We start from the raw sequence: 18921 nt of genomic DNA, 5'->3' as shown, positions 1-18921 counted from the left end.
ACGTTCGGAACCATTTTTCTAGTAACATTCAACTCGTTAACATTGAACAGTTAAAATGTGGCGCTGGCTCGTATTGATGGTTCTATTAGGGACACCCCTTGCTGCAGAGCCTTCCTGTCCCGTGTGTTCCAAGTATGACTACGAAGTAAGCCTTCTCGAACGAGTGCTAAGCAATGAACTGGCACTGAAAAACACCCTGGACAAAATAAGTGAAACACACGCGAAAGTTGAGGACACTTTAAAAGCGATACAAGGGGAGAATGTGAAGCTAAACCACGCAATGACTGCACTGGAAATTAAGAAGAAGGATATGGACGAAAGGCTTAACAATTCCATCAACTCCGGGATCACAAATGTATCTGAAACTATTTCCGAAATGAAAACAAATGTGCAGGTTCTCGTAGCAAAGACAGAGAAGAAACTCAACGCAATGAAAGGTAATGCTTTTCGTTTGTTCAACTATTGACACATTATTTCGCCTGACATGTTTACATTAATATTACGTTAGCCATTTCATTGAACGATAAATGCGTTCATGCTTTCAAAACTAGTTACGAATAAAACTTGTTATGATTTAAGGTGGGTTGATATTGCTTTGTTAAAATTATTATGCAGTTATATAACTCGAAGCAATTGCTGTTATTATAAAATTAGTAATATTCTACAAGTCTTTCTATAATATTTATAAAAAAAACTAGTGTAACGCACATTCTTTTAAATAATAGTATGTTATTAAAGCGAGATTATACGATTGTATCAAGTATTTATTAATTAATATAACATGTGTAAAAAACTTATTAAACATACATTTCAATATAAATTAAAATAAAAGTTAAGAAGAACATGTGTCGAAAAATGCTAAATAAGCCAGATTTCTAATTCTGAAATCGAAAATGTCTGTACAGTCGAATTCGCCAGCATGGAAATCATGCATGTACGATGTGAATCTAAATTTAGTTTAACGGTTCATTTTAAATTCCTGCAACGATATCTAATCATACGACACACGAATACTTACTAAAAAGACGAATGCTTTGGTCATTGTAAGAAAATATATACGAAATATCTTCGTCACAATCGGCTTGGGGCGCTAATTTGTCTTAGCAGCATTTTATGAAATTCGTCTTCAATGTATAATTTTTCTTGCCTATTTTGTGTTATTGTAACATATTTTATCAATATATAATAATTTTACACATATACAAAATCGTATAATCCCGCTTTAAGTAAAGATTGTAAAACTAAAATGATTATGTTAATGAAAATTTTCCTCGCTCGTCTGTATACGAATAGCAGAATAAATTCGATGAAGGACGAGTTTAGCATTTGCTAAACGTTCAACGCATGGACGTTTACGGAAGTAGTTATAATTTGCTTAATGTGAATTCACGTCCAGATGAGAGCATTTGCAAGTGTCGGGATTGCTCGTAGCGCCTAGAGCGTTTACAAACGAGCCTACCAGCTGCGAAATTAAATGAAAGCATTCAAGTTGTGCCATAAAACGTTTATAAAAACGACGTTCACAACTTCCTACTGGAGAATTATTTACGGTCTAACCATTGTACAATATCCGTTGATAATCGTGACACTTTCGACCGAACATATCTCTCATGTGACTTATGTTCACTCTTATTACCTTTAACTATCCGATACATATACATATAGACACACTCTAAATACGTAATTAACATGAGCTAATGAAACTATTGTTTTTGATGTATACTACTAGCCTTAAAGGGTAGCGAAAATAATTTAAACTGATTCAACTGCAGTTATCACGAATACACTGAAATAACAAATGAATGATTTAATTTTTATAATTACATTCAATTGTTTGTACTTTGCAGTACTGTGTGCGAAACAATCGCAAAATTAAACACAAAAGTAACGTGTTCCCTTTAATTTTCACACACACACACACACACACACACACACACACACACACACACACACACACACACACACACACACACACACACACACACACACACACACACATACACACACACACACACACACACACACACACACACACACACACACACACACACACACACACACGCACGCACTCACGCACGCACGCACGCACGCACGCACGCACGAACGCATGCACGCACGCACGCACGCACACACACACACACACACACACGCGCGCGCACACACTCGCACACACGCACACACACACACACACACACACACACACACACACACACACACACACACACACACACACACACACACACACACACACACACACACCCTCACACACACACACACACACACACACACACACACACACACACACACACACACACACACACACACACACACACACACACACGCACGCACGCACGCACGCACATACGCGCGCGCACGCACACACACACACACACACGCACGCACGCGCGCGCACACACACACACAAACACACGCACGCACACACACACACACACACACACACGCGCACTCGCCCGCACGCACGCGCACACGCATTCGCGCTCGCATTATCGTCAGCACAAAGAAATTAACGCGCACATAGAATAGGATATATTATTCAATAATACATGTTTATATTTTTAGAACAAATTGTCGTGCCTCTGGTGATTTTCCACGCTCGACTTTATATTGCTGGTAAACACACATTCACTGGCAACCAGGCTGTTGTGTTCAACACCGTTCTGGTCAACGAAGGTCGAGGATATGACCCTGCCACTGGAAACTTTACGGCGTCTGTAGCTGGAGTGTACATGTTCACGGTGCAGTACTGTACTTATGTAGCTTCAAGTATTAACCTTGAAATTACACATGAAGGGAAACCGTTGCAGAGATCATATCACTACGACACAGATTCTTATGCCTGTACCAGCATGCAGGTCTTCGCTAAAGTTGCGATGGGGGAAAAGGTCTGGGTGCGGTCTATACATTCAAATGCTGCCCTTTACCATCAAGAGGGGTCTATGTGGAACAGCTTTGCTGGGTTCCTGGTGCATTTATAATTATTAAATGCGATTTGTTGCCCGATAAACATGTAAATCATAGGATATACTATAGAATCATTAGACTCAACATATAAACCATAGAATCAGTTTACAAACATATTAATTGTTTGGTATAATAACGTTCAAACTTTCGTGGAAATTTATTGAAAATTGATATATAAGGCAACGCTCATATAATTTAATATTTAATGTTTAGTTACAAAACCAAAAACACATGTAAACTGTATTCAAAAGAGACGTAAGGATTATGTATGACACTTTATTTCTGCAGACATAAAATGTCTAAAATAGTCCGGTGACTGTTTATCCATATTTAATTTCACCAAAATACTGGCATTTTCGAAATAAACATAAACAATAACAATGAAGTTATTTTACACTTAAATAGCAACAATAGGTTTATGCACAAAAATGTTTTCAGAGGTCAAACGTCTGGAATGATGTTAAACAACTCTTTTAAATGCTGAGACTAATCGAAGTCTGATTTTTTATAAAATATGTCAAGTGAACATATATAACAGGCATTATGAAAAGTGGACGACCTTAAAGTGATTTGGGTTTCCATCGGTATGTGACTTCTGTTTCGCTTGCAATACTATCAAAGCCTTGCTTTTCTGTAGTAATATATGTTTTTGTAAATATGTTTTATTTTAATTTTATCAAATCGATTACCAAATTTACTTTTTTAAAGAGCATCTTGACCAAGACAGAAAATTGAAATATCAGTTTTACATGTTTTTGCAACGCATTTATTATTGTACGAAAGAAGGCTTGTTACACATTTTTCATTCTCTTAAGTGCTAAACATTGTGTACTTAATCATATACTTATATAAAGATGCAATTATTTCCCCGTATAATAATGCATTAAAATGGAACACATATGGATGGATTGAATATTTTTAATTAATTGTCTTTGTGTTGGTGCATAACTATTCAAATTGGACCTGTGCAGACAATCTGGAAAACTTATATGGTACTTATAATTGGTTACTAAATGGAAAATGCTTAACCATTTGATGTTTGTATTCATCTTTAGCCAAGTGAAGCTCGATTGGTCATTGTCGGCTCGAGTACTACTTACCTGTACCCCGGGTACTCTAAAGTATACTTACATGTACCCCAGGTACGGTAAATATACTTGAACGTACCCGGTCGATATTAGACTGTACCCGAGTTGTATTCCCGCCCAAAATCCGACGTTATAAAACGCGCTACCTATTACCGTAAAACGATATTGTTTATCTTTTTTACAAACTTCTCTTTAAAAAAAATCCTGCATCAACATGCTTTTTGAGTATGAGTTTCGATAATATAGAGGCCATTTAACAGAAAATTTACATAAATGTGAACATAATTAAAACAAATAGCTGACAACGACCGATTTAGCGTTAAAATTCCCGGGTACGTTATAGTATATTTAACCGGGTACATGTAAGTATACTTAAGAGTACCAGGGGTACATGTAGGTAGTACCCGAGCCGACAATGACAAATCGGGCCCAATTGAATGTATAATGTTTAAACTAGTCTTCTAGTGAATGGTGATATTGTCAGTACATTGGTTGCATCGCTTTTACACATGTTATTGTACAATGTACATGCATGGTGATATGGCATTTATTAGAGAATACCTTATAATTTTGCTGATTAATGTAATGATTATATGAGACGCGCTCCTGGGAAACCAGGCTTTATGCATGTTGGTTAATAATTGTCATCCCAGATAAGTTGAGACGCGCTCTTGGGAAACCAGGCTTTATGCATGTTGGTAAATAATTTTCATCCCAAATTAGTCTGCACAGGATTATCTGGGACTACTTTTTTGGCTTTACAGAATTTTTATTTTAAGGAATTCTCTTGTAACAAAAATCCAGTAAAGGAGAAAAGTGTCGTCCCTGATCAGTTTATGCAAACTGCACTTGCTCATCTGGGAGGACACTTCGAGCACATGCTTTAAGCCCCGTTTTCATAGAACGTGGCTCATATTATTGTCATCAAGACTTCTTTTACACATAGAGTAAAGTTTTTTGCTTATAGTATAAATGATATCAATTTACATTTCATTATATGTTTATGCATAACAGTAGTTATTTCAGTGTACATTTTGTGTAACTTTTACATTGCTATGAAATACTTAAAGAAAAACTGAATGAGTTGCATCTGTAATAAGCTGTAGTAGTATGTATAGAGTTGATAAGGGATTGTCTGTTTGTGTATGTGTATTTTTAGAAATACAATGTAATTTCATTTGAAATAAAAGTCATGTTACAAAATCAAAAGTGTGTGTACTTTTTTTTGTTAAACATCTTCATGTAAAACATATTTTCAGGGCAATTGTAAGTTATTAACAAACTTACAGACACCTTGTACTGGTAAACCAGCTAAAACCAGGAAAACTATAAGTTGGTTAACCCTTTGCATGCTGGGAAATTTTTCGTTTGCTAAAATGACGTCGCTGAATTTCTAAAATTAGCATTTTCTTCAATTTTGTTTCAAAGAATACTATCAGAAAAGCAAACAGTTTCGATCCTGATGAGATGCCACGTCGTTGGCGTCTCATCTGGATCCAAACTGTTTGCAAAGGTCTTCAAAATTCGGTTCCATCACTGAAAGAGTTAATTAACCACCGTGATATTACTGAAAAAGTGTTTAAATCAGGAAAGTGATAGAGTTGTCATGGATTATATTTAAGGCAAGACTTCGTGTAAACAAACAAAAAAACAACATAAATGGGGATAGAGTTGTCCCGGATCAGCCTGTGTGGACTGCACAGGCTTATCTGAGATGCCGATTAAAGCACATGGATTAAGCCTAGTTTTCCCAGAGTGTGGCTAATCTATATCTTCTCATCCAAGAGTTCTCTCAATTGGGTTTTGGTTGATGAAAACATGTTAGCCTACTAACATAAAACCCGTATTAATCTTACTAAATCCTTCATTGATAAACTTTGATTGGTTAAATACTTTGTTCGCCTTGAGACTGGAAGGTCGTGAGTATGATCATCACTAAAGGAGAATTCTGAAGATTATTAAGCTTTTTCGCAAACTGTTAATGAATAATGATAATGCATACAGTCAGTGCCAGTTTTGACTGTGGCCCTCAAATGTGTGATGGTTGATCTACATCCATGACTAGCGATTCATTCAATATGGTATGTCTGCCAGTACAAGTCCAAAGTCATCACCAGATTTTGCACAAGGATGCCTTATATTATAGATGTTTGGGAAACAAACAAAATATGTCTATGTGTTGTATGGAAACATATGCATCATTGGTTTTTGAACTGTTTAAATTATTTAGCAATTTGTTTTTATGCCCCCGAAGGAGGGCATATAGTGATCGCACTGTCCGTCTGTCTGTCCTCCGTCACACTTTTGCGTTTAGGTTTCCAAAAATGCTCATAACTTCTATGTCGCTTCAGATGCAACCTTCATATTTGGTATCCATATGTATATGGACAAGGCCTTTCCATACGCACAAACATTTTGACCCCTTTGGCCTTGACCTTGAACTAAGGGTCCGCGTTTAGGTTTCAAAAAAAGCGTTTTTCGGGGGCATAGGTCTTCCGATGGAGACAGCTCTTGTTGACTTCATTAATTTTCCATAACATGTGATGAAAAGCCAAATAGCCTTTTCAATGGTAGCATATAAACACCCTTGTAGGAGTTTGTAAGAGGAATCCAATTAAAACAGATCCATCATTCATTGTGTTCATTAATTCTTTGAAACATAAAAGCATGAATTATTAGAAATGTGGACTTTTCAGAACTCTGTGGTCTGATTAATATCACCCAGTAATTATGTCACAGAGTTACTGAGTAACAGCCTCACTGAGTAACTGTGTCACTGTTTTGCCAAGTAACTAAGTCGCTGAGTAACTGTGTCACTGAGTAAATGTATCATTGAGTAACTCTGTCACTGCCTTACAGTGTCACTGAGTAACTGGGTCATTGAAAAACTTTGTCAGGTGAATGAGTAACTTTGCCACTTAGTAACTTTGCCACTGAGTAACTGTGTCATTGAGTCAATGAGTAACTGTGTCTCTGTTTAACCATGTCACTGAGTAACTGTGTCACTGCGTACATTTTCACTGAGTTACAATGCCACTGAGTAACCTTTCATTGAGTAAAAGTGTCACTAAGTTACTATGTCAATTAATACATGGTCATGGAGTAACTGTGTCACCGGTTTCTGCCTCCAAAAGTAAATCTTTAATGAGTGACTGTGTTACTGAGTAACTTGTCACTGAGTTACTGTGACATCGAGTACATGTGCCACTGAGTTGATATGTCACTGAGTAATTGTGTCACTGAGTAACTGTGTCACTGAGTTACTGTGTCACTGAGTAACTGGGTCACTGAGTAACTGTGTAATCGAGTAACTGTATCACTGAGTAACTGTATCACTGAGTAACTGTGTCAATGAGTTACTGTGTAACTGAGTAACTGGGTCACTGAGTAACTTTGTCATTGAGAAACTGTGTCACTGAGTAACTGTCACTCAGTAACATTCTCCCTGAGTAAATGTGTCACTGAGTTACTATTTTCCAGAGTAATTGAGTAACTGTGTCACTGAGTAATTTTGTCACTGAGTACCTGGGTCACTGAGTACCTGGGTCACTGAGTTACTGTGTAATTGAGTAACCGTGTCACTGAGTAACTGTTTCACTGATAACCTGTGTCACTTAGTAATTGTGTGTTTGAGTAACTTTGTCACTTAGTAAATAAGTAAGTGTGTCACTGAGTTGCTGTGTAACTAAGTAAATGTGTTTCCAAGAAACTGTCGCTGAGTAACATTTTCCTGAGTAACTGAGTTAATGTTTTGCCGAATGAGTGAGTAACTATGTCACTGAGCAACTGTCAGCGGGTAACTGTTTCACTGAGTAACTGTGTCACTTAGTAACTGAATCATTGGGTAACTGTTTTACTGAGTAGCTGGGTCACTTGAGTTTGTATGTCACTTAGTAACTGTGTATCTGAAGAACTGTGTCACTGAGTTACTGTTAAACTCAGTTACTGCGTCACTGAGTAACTGTCACTGAGTAACGGTCTCCTGAGTAACTGTGTTAATGAGTAACTGTTTTGTCAAGTGAATGAATAACTGTGCCGCTTAGTAACTGTGTCATTGAGTCAATGAGTAACAGTGTAACCGTGTCACTGAGTAACTGTGTCACTGAGTAAATTGTCACTTAGTAACTTTTCACTTAGTAACTGTGTCACTGAGTACATGGATCACTGAGTAACTGTGTAATCGAGTAACTGTATCACTGAGTAACTGTGTAATTGAGTAACTTTGTCACTGAATAACTGTATCGCTGAGTAACTGTGTCACTAAGTAACTATGTCATTGAGTAACTTTGTCACTTAGTAACTGTGTAACTCAGTAGGTTTGTCACTGAGTAACTGCGTCAATAAGTAACTGTGTGACTGAGAAAATGTCACTGAGTAACGTTCTCTCTGAGTAACTGTGTCACTGAGTAACTGTTTTTCCAAGTGAGTGAGTAACAGTGTCACTGGGTTACTGTGTCGAGTAACTGTGTCACTTTATCATTGAGTAACTGTGTCACTGAGTTCCTGTTCTACTGAGTAACTATGCCACTGAGTTACTGTGTCAATGAGTGACTGTCACTGAGTAATAGTCTCCCTGAGTAACTGAGGAACTGTTTTGTCGAGTGAGTAACTGTGTCACTGAGTAACTGTACCACTGAATTAATGTGTCCCTGAGCAATATTGTCATTTAGAAACTGTGTAATTGGGTTAACATGTCACAGAGTAACTGTGTCCCTAAGTAACTCTGCCACTGCGAAATTGTGCCACTGAGTAACTGTGTCACTGAGTAACAGTGTTATTGAGAAACTGTGTCATTGGGTTACTGTGTCACTGAGTAACTATGTCACAGAGCAACTGGGTCAATGCATACCTCGGTTACTGAGTAACTGTGCCACTGAGTAACTGTTTCACTGAGTAACCAGGGTGCAGGACCACATGACTTTGTGGGGTTCACAATTAAATGTTTATGGATGTAAACACACGGGTATGTGGTGCTTTTCCTTAAATAATTTTTTTAACAATTTTTCTAAAAAAAGTTCAATTAGCGCATAAAAGACAGTTTTTATGCTTCTTATGACAATTGAAATATATCTGAATTACTTTATTTAATAAACCTGTGTTCTAGGCCAAAAATACAATGTGTAACGCAATCAAGTTAACGGTTATGCTAAAAGCAACATGAAATTTTGGCACAGATTTCAGTTGTATTCCATGATTTGTTCTTAAAATACCTGTGAACCTCCTTGATCCTACATCCTGTAACTGCGTCATTGAGTAACTGGGTCATTGAGTCACTAATAAACCCTGTCACTGGGTATCTGGACACTGAGTTCCTGTGTCGCTGAGGAACTGTGTCACTGAGGAACTGTGTCACTGAGTAACTGTCACAGAGAAACTGTGTGATTGAGAAACTGTAACTGATTAACCTAGTATAGAGTACCTGGGTCATTGAGTAACTGATTTAATGTGTCATTGAGTTACCTTGTCTATAAGTAACTGTGCCAGTAAGTAACTGAGTCACTTGTCGACTGGGTCATTTAGTAACTGTGTCACTGAATTACAGTGTAACTGAGTAACTGTGTCACTGCTTCACTGAGGGAGGAACTGTGCGACTGATTAACTGTCACCGAGTAACAGTGTCACTTCATAACTGTTCAACGAATGACTGTGTCACAAAGAAACTTGTCACTGAGAAACTGTGTCACTCGGTGACTGTCATTTAATTACTCATTTACTGTTTTAGTTTAATGCTGGTTGGTGCTCATAAGTATCTAAGAGGTGGAAATAAAGCTTTTTAAACGTTAATCTTTTTATAACAGTATTCAATTAATTCTGATTTTGTATGGCACTTCAGATGTGTATCTGAGTGTTCAAGGGTTAATAAAGTTCACATAGCGTTGCTTTTTTGTTGTGTTCAGCTGTAAGAAACATCAATATAAAGTGATGTTAGTACGAGTCCAAAAAACTTATATTCCATTGCAAATTTTTATTGATCAGTTTTGAATAATAATACAAATAGTTTATCAGTATAATTAATAAATAATTTATCACAAACTAATTAATAAAACCATTCCATTAACAAAATGCAAACATCAACCAATATAGATCTGGTAGCGAGATAATTAAATGTACACACATGAGTCTTTATAATGTCAGCTAATAAAACACAGTAACATATACAAGTACAACTTGAAATTATATCACATACAATGACATGCAAATTGTGAAATTTTAATATGTCAAATCATGTTTCAAAGAACAATGCAACATAAACACCATATTGTCTTCCTTTCTTTCTATTTTAGTTTATTTATATAAAATAACAAAACAAGCACAAATGTATGTGACAATGTTGAATCACATATGTATACCAAAATGGTGAATACAAGTTAAACAATTTGCATTACAAGTCTAACTAGTTAAACCATGGCAGTTGGTGCTTTCACAAAATTCTAACACACAATAGAAAGTGTTGATTTTTAAAAGGAAATGTCAAACTATTTTGTTTATTTGTCGGAACAATAACATGTTGGTTATGATTGACAGGGCAACTCATCTGGAGTTGCTCATTATAATATAGTATCTGACATAGAATGAATGTATTGTATGTGAGCTGCTCTATGGAAAAATACAGCCTCAATGCAAGTGGGTAGAGTCTATCCATATAAATCTGTGCAGTGGGCACAGACTCATCAGGGACACCACTTGCAGCCTACACTGGATTTGCATTAAGAAGCATATTCATGTAAACGGAAAAATCCATAAAAGCAGAGAGTTTAGACACTTTAACTCACGTGCAGTAAAGCTGGTTATCACAGAGTGCTGCTCAAATACATACATTTTACCATACTTGAAGATAAACGTCAGAATGAATTCCAGGTTTTCCATGCCAGAGCAAGTACTGAACTAAAAATTCTGAAACATATTCTTGTCCATTTGTGTGAAAGAACTTTAGCCATGAGTATACAAAATTAAAAAAATGCATAATAACCCCCGTCGCCCTCCCTTCATCGCTCTCAAATTTCACCACTTATAAAACACACCCGGTCTACGTCTGGGGCAGTGGTTCCTCCTCCTTGGTGATCCCAAGCTCTCGCAAGAAGTTCCCCTCCGCCTCCATATAGGCCTGGTACTCCAGCTTCAAGCGGTACTCAATCTCCTCGTCTGTCAGCAGCACATTCGGCGCAATCTATAGACACAACACAAGGAAATTCTTACAGTTACAAGGAACATTGCAAACGGTAAATAGCCATTTTGGGAAAATGGGGCTTAATGCATGTGCGTCATTTGTTGTCCTAGATTTGCCTCTGAAGTCCACACAAGCTAATCTGGGATGACACTTTTCGCCTTATCTAGATTTTTATTAAGAAAAGAATTCCTTTAAACGAAAAATGCCATGAATGCAGTTAGTATTGTCTCTGATTGTCACTGCACATGCTAATCTGGGACGGCATAATGCACATGTCCCTGATTGTCACTGCACATGCTAATCTGGGATGGCACATACGCACATGTCCCTGATTGTCACTGCACAGGCTAATCTGGGATGGCACATACGCACATGTCCCTGATTGTCACTGCACAGGCTAATCTGGGATGGCACATACACACATGTCCCTGATTGTGACTGCACAGGCTAATCTGGGATGGCACATACACACATGTCCCTGATTGTCACTGCACAGGCTAATCTGGGATGGCACATACACACATGTCCCTGATTGTCACTGCACAGGCTAATCTGGGATGGCACATACACACATGTCCCTGATTGTCACTGCACAGGCTAATCTGGGATGGCACATACACACATGTCCCTGATTGTCACTGCACAGGCTAATCTGGGATGGCACATACGCACATGTCCCTGATTGTCACTGCACAGGCTAATCTGGGATGGCACATACGCACATGTCCCTGATTGTCACTGCACAGGCTAATCTGGGATGGCACATACGCACATGTCCCTGATTGTCACTGCACAGGCTAATCTGGGATGGCACATACACACATGTCCCTGATTGTGACTACACAGGCTAATCTGGGATGGCACATACACACATGTTCCTGATTGTCACTGCACAGGCTAATCTGGGATGGCACATACGCACATGTCCCTGATTGTCACTGCACAGGCTAATCTGGGATGGCACATACACACATGTCCCTGATTGTGACTGCACAGGCTAATCTGGGATGGCACATACACACATGTCCCTGATTGTCACTGCACAGGCTAATCTGGGATGGCACATACACACATGTCCCTGATTGTCACTGCACAGGCTAATCTGGGATGACACATACACACATGCATGAAGTTCTGTTTCCCCAGAGTGGTGCTCAACAAATATATTCCATTTAAACATTCTTCCTAGAGAGTTTTAGCACAATCTGTTGACACATAATCTGCACTTTGTACTACATTTAAACCTTCTTCCTAGAGAGTTTTAGCACAATCTGTTGACACATAATCTGCACTTTGTACTACATGAATTATCCACAACTTCTATTTGACTCAGTGCTCAACCTTTACTTTTAAATCAGTTAAATCATTTAGATGTCATTATTGTCAGTTTTCTATACACCCCAATTGGGATTGTTAATTTGATTCTCTCACATTTCTCATATTGTATTTTATTTAATTGCCTTTATCAATATTTTTTTATAGAAGCGCGTCGTCTATATTAAAACATAATTTGCAAAAGGATTCTGTGTTGTATGCCTTAGGCACTGTACCGTTTTATTCATATTGGTTAGCAATACCGACAATAATAATAATTGTTTGAAACAATATAATAGTAAAGAGGTACCTGAGATTCAGAGACTTATAATATAGAAATAATGTCACAATTTCATGCTCATTGCTACTTTCTGGTTTAAAACAAGGCAATTAATATCCCAATTTCATTTTGAATGAACAAGAAAGACATACAAATAGCAAATAAAACTGTATACAATGATAACTGATAACTGTTTCCAACACAAGTTTTCAACAAATGCCTATTAAAAATTGCACAAATGGAGCAAAAACACACACACATTTTTTTTTTAATTTACCAAAGTTGGTCTAACCTGTCTTAAATCCTGTGGAGTAAAATGGTTAAACAAGAAAAGTTTGTAAAACAGGTACAGGTATACTTGGATTGCAACAAAACCCTACTTGAAACCTTGACCATTATTCTCTTGATTTGAAAATCATAAGGGGTCAACATTCATCAAGAGTATCCAGCCTATGAATGTATATGAGCTGTATTCTGGGAACACTGGGTTTAAAGTGTGTGCGTAGTGCCTTCCCAGATTGCCGTTGCAGTCCTCACATCGCTCTGTGTGCGTAGTTCCTTCCCAGATTGCCATTGCAGTCCTCACATGGCTCTGTGTGTGTAGTGCCTTCCCAGATTGCCGTTGCAGTCCTCACATGGCTCTGTGTGCGTAGTGCCTTCCCAGATTGCCGTTGCAGTCCTCACATGGTTCTGTGTGCGTAGTAGTGCCTTCCCAGATTGCCGTTGCAGTCCTCACATCGCTCTGTGTGCGTAGTGCCTTCCCAGATTGCAGTTGCAGTCCTCACATGGCTCTGTGTGCGTAGTGCCTTCCCAGATTGCCGTTGCAGTACCCACATCGCACTGTGTGCGTAGTGCCTTCCCAGATTGCCGTTGCAGTCCTCACATGGCTCTTACTGCTTCTATGGTGTTTTTTGTTTAAATGAATGCTCTTCTATATGAAAATCCAGTCTAGGCAGAAGGTGTTGTCACTGAATATCTTGTGCAGACAGCACAGGCATATCTAGGACATCACTTCAGTAGACAGCACAGGCATATCTAGGACATCACTTCAGTAGACAGCACAGGCATATCCAGGACATCACTTCAGTAGACAGCACAGGCATATCAAGGACATCACTTCAGTAGACAGCACAGGCATATCTAGGACATCACTTCAGTAGACAGCACAGGCATATCTAGGACCTCAGTAGACAGCACAGGCATATCTAGGACATCACTTCAGTATACAGCACAAGCATATCTAGGACATCACTTCAGTAGACAGCACAGGCATATCTAGGACATCACTTCAGTAGACAGCACAGGCATATCTAGGACATCACTTCAGTAGACAGCACAGGCATATCTAGGACCTCAGTAGACAGTACAGGCATATCTAGGACATCACTTCAGTAGACAGCACAGGCATATCTAGGACATCACTTCAGTAGACAGCACATGCACATCTAGGACATCACTTCAGTAGACAGCACAGGCATATCTAGGACATCACTTCAGTAGACAGCACAAGCATATCTAGGACATCACTTCAAAAGACTGCACAGTCATATCTAGGACAACACTTCAGTAGACAGCACAGGCATATCTAGGACATCACTTCAGTAGACAGCACAGGCATATCTAGGACATCACTTCAGTAGACAGCACAGGCATATCTAGGACACTTCACACATATGCATTAAGCCAGATATCCCAGAACAAGGCTCCTATGATCTGCATACAGGCATATACACAATTTGACAGACATAGCATGACCAGCTGTAAATTGAAGTTGCTCATTTGCATACCCTTTCTCATTGGCTGATTGGTACAGTTGCCTAAAGCCGCCCGAGTTGATATTTCTCACACAATTCATTTATCTCAACTGACCAGAATTTATCAGTATTCGTCCGATACATTCTAAAGCTTAACTCTTCCATACTGATTTTCGCAAAAATTGTGCCAAAAAATGCCAAAAGCATAAAAAATATGAAACCTAATCATGTACATAACGGAATCCTCAAGACTATTATTAACCTGTAACGTATGCAAGCTTTGGGTCACGTGAGCGCCAATTTCAAGTGATATCCACTTCCGCGCATATAAAAACAAAGAAGAACTACTAAATAACTCAAACAGTTTGTTTGTGTTTGTATCTAAATCCATTAATGTGAATAATGTGTACGTTTAGACATATTTTAAGTTTTTTCCTGTACATTAGCAAGTTATCTACCTTCATAACATAAACGATATCAATACGAAACAAACATGGCTGCGTGTGTGAAAAATACATTACAACTTGACGTAAACGACACTCTATACACGAGCTTAAAATAATCAAATCAATGACATGTACAAATAAAGATGGCTGCGCCCATGAATTAAACGTTAACAGGCATTTTATATTGACAAGGTAAAAAATCATAGCAGACTATAAAAGTGAGATATATCGGTAGAGATATAAAGCTGAAATTTGAATACGTAAAAATAGCGGCCGATAGTATAGTTAACATGGGGCGGGTTATACGAGTATTGAAAATGTAGTCATAAAGCAGACGGAGTGTATTTACAAATTAAATCGGCACTATAAAACAACATAATGTGAACATGCTTTAAACGAAATATGCATGTGTAAGACAGCATATATTTAAACTGGTAATGACATGATTATTTATCATTCATGTAAATAGGGTTGTAAACAATGATGCTATGGTCACGTGGTTTTACATGTGGTCCGCGCGTGTTTAAATTTAGATCATTTCTGTCCATGGACAGAAATTGAAAAGCCCTATCTTTGTACTGAATTTGGGCATGTCTTGACCGATTTTGACCAAATTTTTTGCACATCTGACATAAATACCATCACATTTTTACTCATAGTCACTTTCTTGCGACAAATAACAAAAATGGGAAAATATACCAACATCATCTCGGCCGTCTTAACGAGGCCTGTCAGCTAAAAAAACAAAAACAACAGCCTGCTATGTTCTTACCCCAGCCTTCTTTTTGGCCTCAGCCTCAAGTTCTCGCTTCTCATGCTCTCGGAAGTCCCACCTCTGCACCACGAAGCCTCGCCTCTTCACTTCCCGCTCAAAGTAGTTGGCTACCCCAGTCACCTGTGGGACAAGAGAACCAAACAAATATACAGAACTTGTTGTAACTAGAAAACAGGCAGGAACACCACCAGACACTGCAGTATACTAAAAAAGTGAGTACACTAATGATACTTATCTCAGAAGCCTTGAGCCCAAGATAAAAAAATATATAATCCTTATTCATTTTAAGAATTATTGACATATTTGCTTAGCCTAATTCTTAGAAAACTGGTCTTAATGCATGTGCATTAATTGGCTTTTGCATTCCGCACAGGCACGACACTTTCTGCTTTTATGAAATTTGTCATTTAAAGGATGTCTTTTTTCTCAGAAATCAAGTGTATGCGGAAAGTGTGATCCCTAATTAGCCTGTGCAAACTGCACAGGCTAATCTGGAATCATACTTTATGCACATGCATTAAGCCAAGTTTTCTCAGAATTATTTTTAGTAACAGGGGGCCCTGTACGGACCTCATTGGGTGCAGGCAGGCGCAGGCTCCAGGGTATCTCCAGGATATGCAGGGTACCGGAACTGTCACCCACAGCCAACAGGTGCTGCTTGTCTGCAATACATGGGAAATAAAGCTGTACAAATGTTGTCGTTGTGTGACAATAAGCATAGACTAAAATCTGTGAAAGATCTTTAGAGTAAAGTTTCATCTTTCTAGCAGCAATACTACTATGCATAACAAAGGTTATAAAATGTCAAGAAAAAGTAATAAACCAGATACACGCCTGTTAGCAAGACATTAAATCCATTTTCAATAATACTTGCAATTAACTAACAATCTGTGCCATATACATGTTTGACTTTTAGTGTGACCTTGACCTATGCCCAAGGAGTACAGGACTCAACAAGGTGAACATTTTTGGTATATTATTTAAAAAATGCATGATGAATGACAAAATTACAGTCCATAAAAACATAATTTGACCAGTTTCATTTATGAACGTTTGAAATTTTGAAGTCTAATTGTAACATTGACCTTTCAGCTAGGGTGATGATTTGACGAGCAAATGAAGTCTCCACATGGTGAACAATTACGATAAATTATTTAAAACTGCATGATGAAGTTATGAATTGGAAAACCTGTTTTACAGCCTAACTTAATTTAATGTTTGAACTTTAAGTGTGACCTTCACCTTTGAGTTAGGGAAACAGGTGTTACACAAGACGTGCTGTCTCCTTATGGTTGACATTTGTGGTTGGTTATTTTAAAATAACATGACAAATTCTGAAGGTTAAGTCCGGGCAATCTCATTAAATCTGTGACATTTAGGTGTGACCTAGAAATTCGAAGTAGAGAGACAGTTTTTACACATTACATGTCCTCTCCACGTGGTAAATATTTGTTATAAACTATTTTGAAATTGCATAATAAATTAAGAAGTTACAGTTTGGACAAGCTGTTTATTGCCCGTATTTAATGTCTGACCTTTTAAAGGGAGCCTGACCTTTAAGGTAGGCTTAACAAGTGACACACCCTCTCTTCACCTTGTGATTATTTGTGGTAAGTTGTTTTAAAATTTCATGAAGAACAACAAACTTACAGTCAAGACAAGAACCAATAGCAAAATTTGTCCTTTAAAACCAGATTCTGAAATTTTAAGTATTAATCTAATTTAATGAAACAAATTAATGTTTAATCCCTACTGAGGTCTGCCAGTAAGCTTCTTACATACACAATTTCAGCACAATACCATGCCCAAACTCAAGTCAATGAGCAGATACTAATACTCTATTTTTAGCAAAATTGACATTGACCTTCATCCATTTAGCAACAAATGGAATCCCAATCTGGGTCTAAATGAAAGCAACCTGTTTATGAGCAGTAACTGATATTCTATGTTAGTAAAAAAACACTTGACTATAAACTGACTGGACTGTAATGGTATTCGCAGCTAGGTTTGCAAGAAAGCTGTTTACACACAAAATGTGAATGCTATACCTCCATCTAAACTTAAGTTTTGAGTGTAAACTGTTTTGCAATTTTTAGTAAAAATGACCTTGACCTTGACTAGACTAGCCACAATTAAAATCCGAAGTCATCCTTTAAAACTTGTTATATAGAAAATGTCATCTCTAAAACCCACTCATTACAGAGCAGACAACATTAAATTTGCAACTTTCTAATAATTAAAAGATAATAAGTCAGAAGTACTTTGAGAAATCTAACTGAATATCGAATATGGTTAAAATATTATGCCCATTTATATTGTCATCATGTTTCATAATGGTCAAATTTAAACTCTTCGACATATTGAGCCCACATTGTTTATCTTGCCACTACTCACAGGCGTTTAAAATTGTTTTTGGTTGCAAAAAAGAGAGCTCCATCACTGTGGTCATGTCAAAAATAATTAATAAAGACAGTCTGACAACTCTAGAAGCAATACTTGTTCAATGACATGTTAATCAAAATTCAAACACACAGAGAAAGTGTGGCAGAGCAAATCATATGCCCCCCTCTGAAAGTGGATGCCTTAAATAAACAAAGACCAAACGAGCAAAGCATAGTATCTGCACTACACAACACAATTGTTGAACAGCGTTTTTATTTGAAAAAGTGATGATTTACAATATGTCAGAATAGCTATATCTTGATACTGATTAAAATGCTGATGATGACTTGCTAGTTGAACATGGTAACATAATCATAAATACATTGCAGCATGATAAATATTTACACAACTTATCTTAATTCTCAAGTTACAGAGACACTGCATTCCAACACTTCCATATTATTGATATAACCACTCAGATGTCACCAATCCTAGGTTCAGTAACTTACGAGACACTGCGTGCGGGTAAATCTTTGTGATTGCTGATGGGGACACGCTCTGGGTGATGGAGGGTTCATGGGTCTTGTCCAGTAAGTCCCATACGTCGACGCTGCCATCCACCTTAGAGATGTAGAACACTCCCGGACGGGAGGGGGACCAAAACCCGGAAGTCATACGGATTGGGTTTGGGGCAGACTGGAGGATCGGTCCTGACTGAAATTGGCATAAGAG

General features: G+C 37.9%; 3 protein-coding genes across 9 annotated transcripts in view; 1 reads left to right on the top strand and 2 right to left on the bottom strand.

The window, feature by feature from the left end:
- Positions 1 to 4363, top strand: part of LOC127863145 (uncharacterized) — a 43716-nt gene extending 39353 nt beyond the window's left edge. Inside the window, exon 3 of the mRNA XM_052402533.1 lies at positions 4125 to 4363. The gene's annotated coding sequence lies outside the window, so the exon portion shown is untranslated. The remainder of the gene's footprint in view (positions 1 to 4124) is intronic.
- Positions 1 to 18921, bottom strand: part of LOC127863143 (dynein axonemal intermediate chain 3-like) — a 98225-nt gene that overhangs the window by 71393 nt on the left and 7911 nt on the right. The gene's annotated exons all lie outside the window — the stretch shown is intronic.
- Positions 10854 to 18921, bottom strand: part of LOC127863139 (dynein axonemal intermediate chain 3-like) — a 110064-nt gene continuing 101996 nt past the window's right edge. The window contains exons 22-25 of one of the 7 annotated variants that reach the window (XM_052402523.1): positions 18699 to 18903; positions 16378 to 16469; positions 15805 to 15927; positions 10854 to 11238 (exon numbers count right to left, since the gene is read on the bottom strand). In XM_052402523.1, coding sequence (XP_052258483.1) covers positions 11098 to 11238; positions 15805 to 15927; positions 16378 to 16469; positions 18699 to 18903 — 561 coding nt within the window. In that variant the 3' untranslated portion in view covers positions 10854 to 11097. The remainder of the gene's footprint in view (positions 11239 to 15804; positions 15928 to 16377; positions 16470 to 18698; positions 18904 to 18921) is intronic. The other 6 variants (XM_052402527.1, XM_052402525.1, XM_052402526.1 and 3 more) reach the window with 6 other exon arrangements.

The sequence above is a fragment of the Dreissena polymorpha genome, unplaced genomic scaffold (assembly GCF_020536995.1).
Source record: "Dreissena polymorpha isolate Duluth1 unplaced genomic scaffold, UMN_Dpol_1.0 chrUn001, whole genome shotgun sequence".
Classification (NCBI taxonomy): Eukaryota; Metazoa; Mollusca; class Bivalvia; order Myida; family Dreissenidae; genus Dreissena; species Dreissena polymorpha.
Note: the sequence above shows the minus strand (reverse complement) of the source record. Positions and strands in the feature narration are given on the sequence as shown.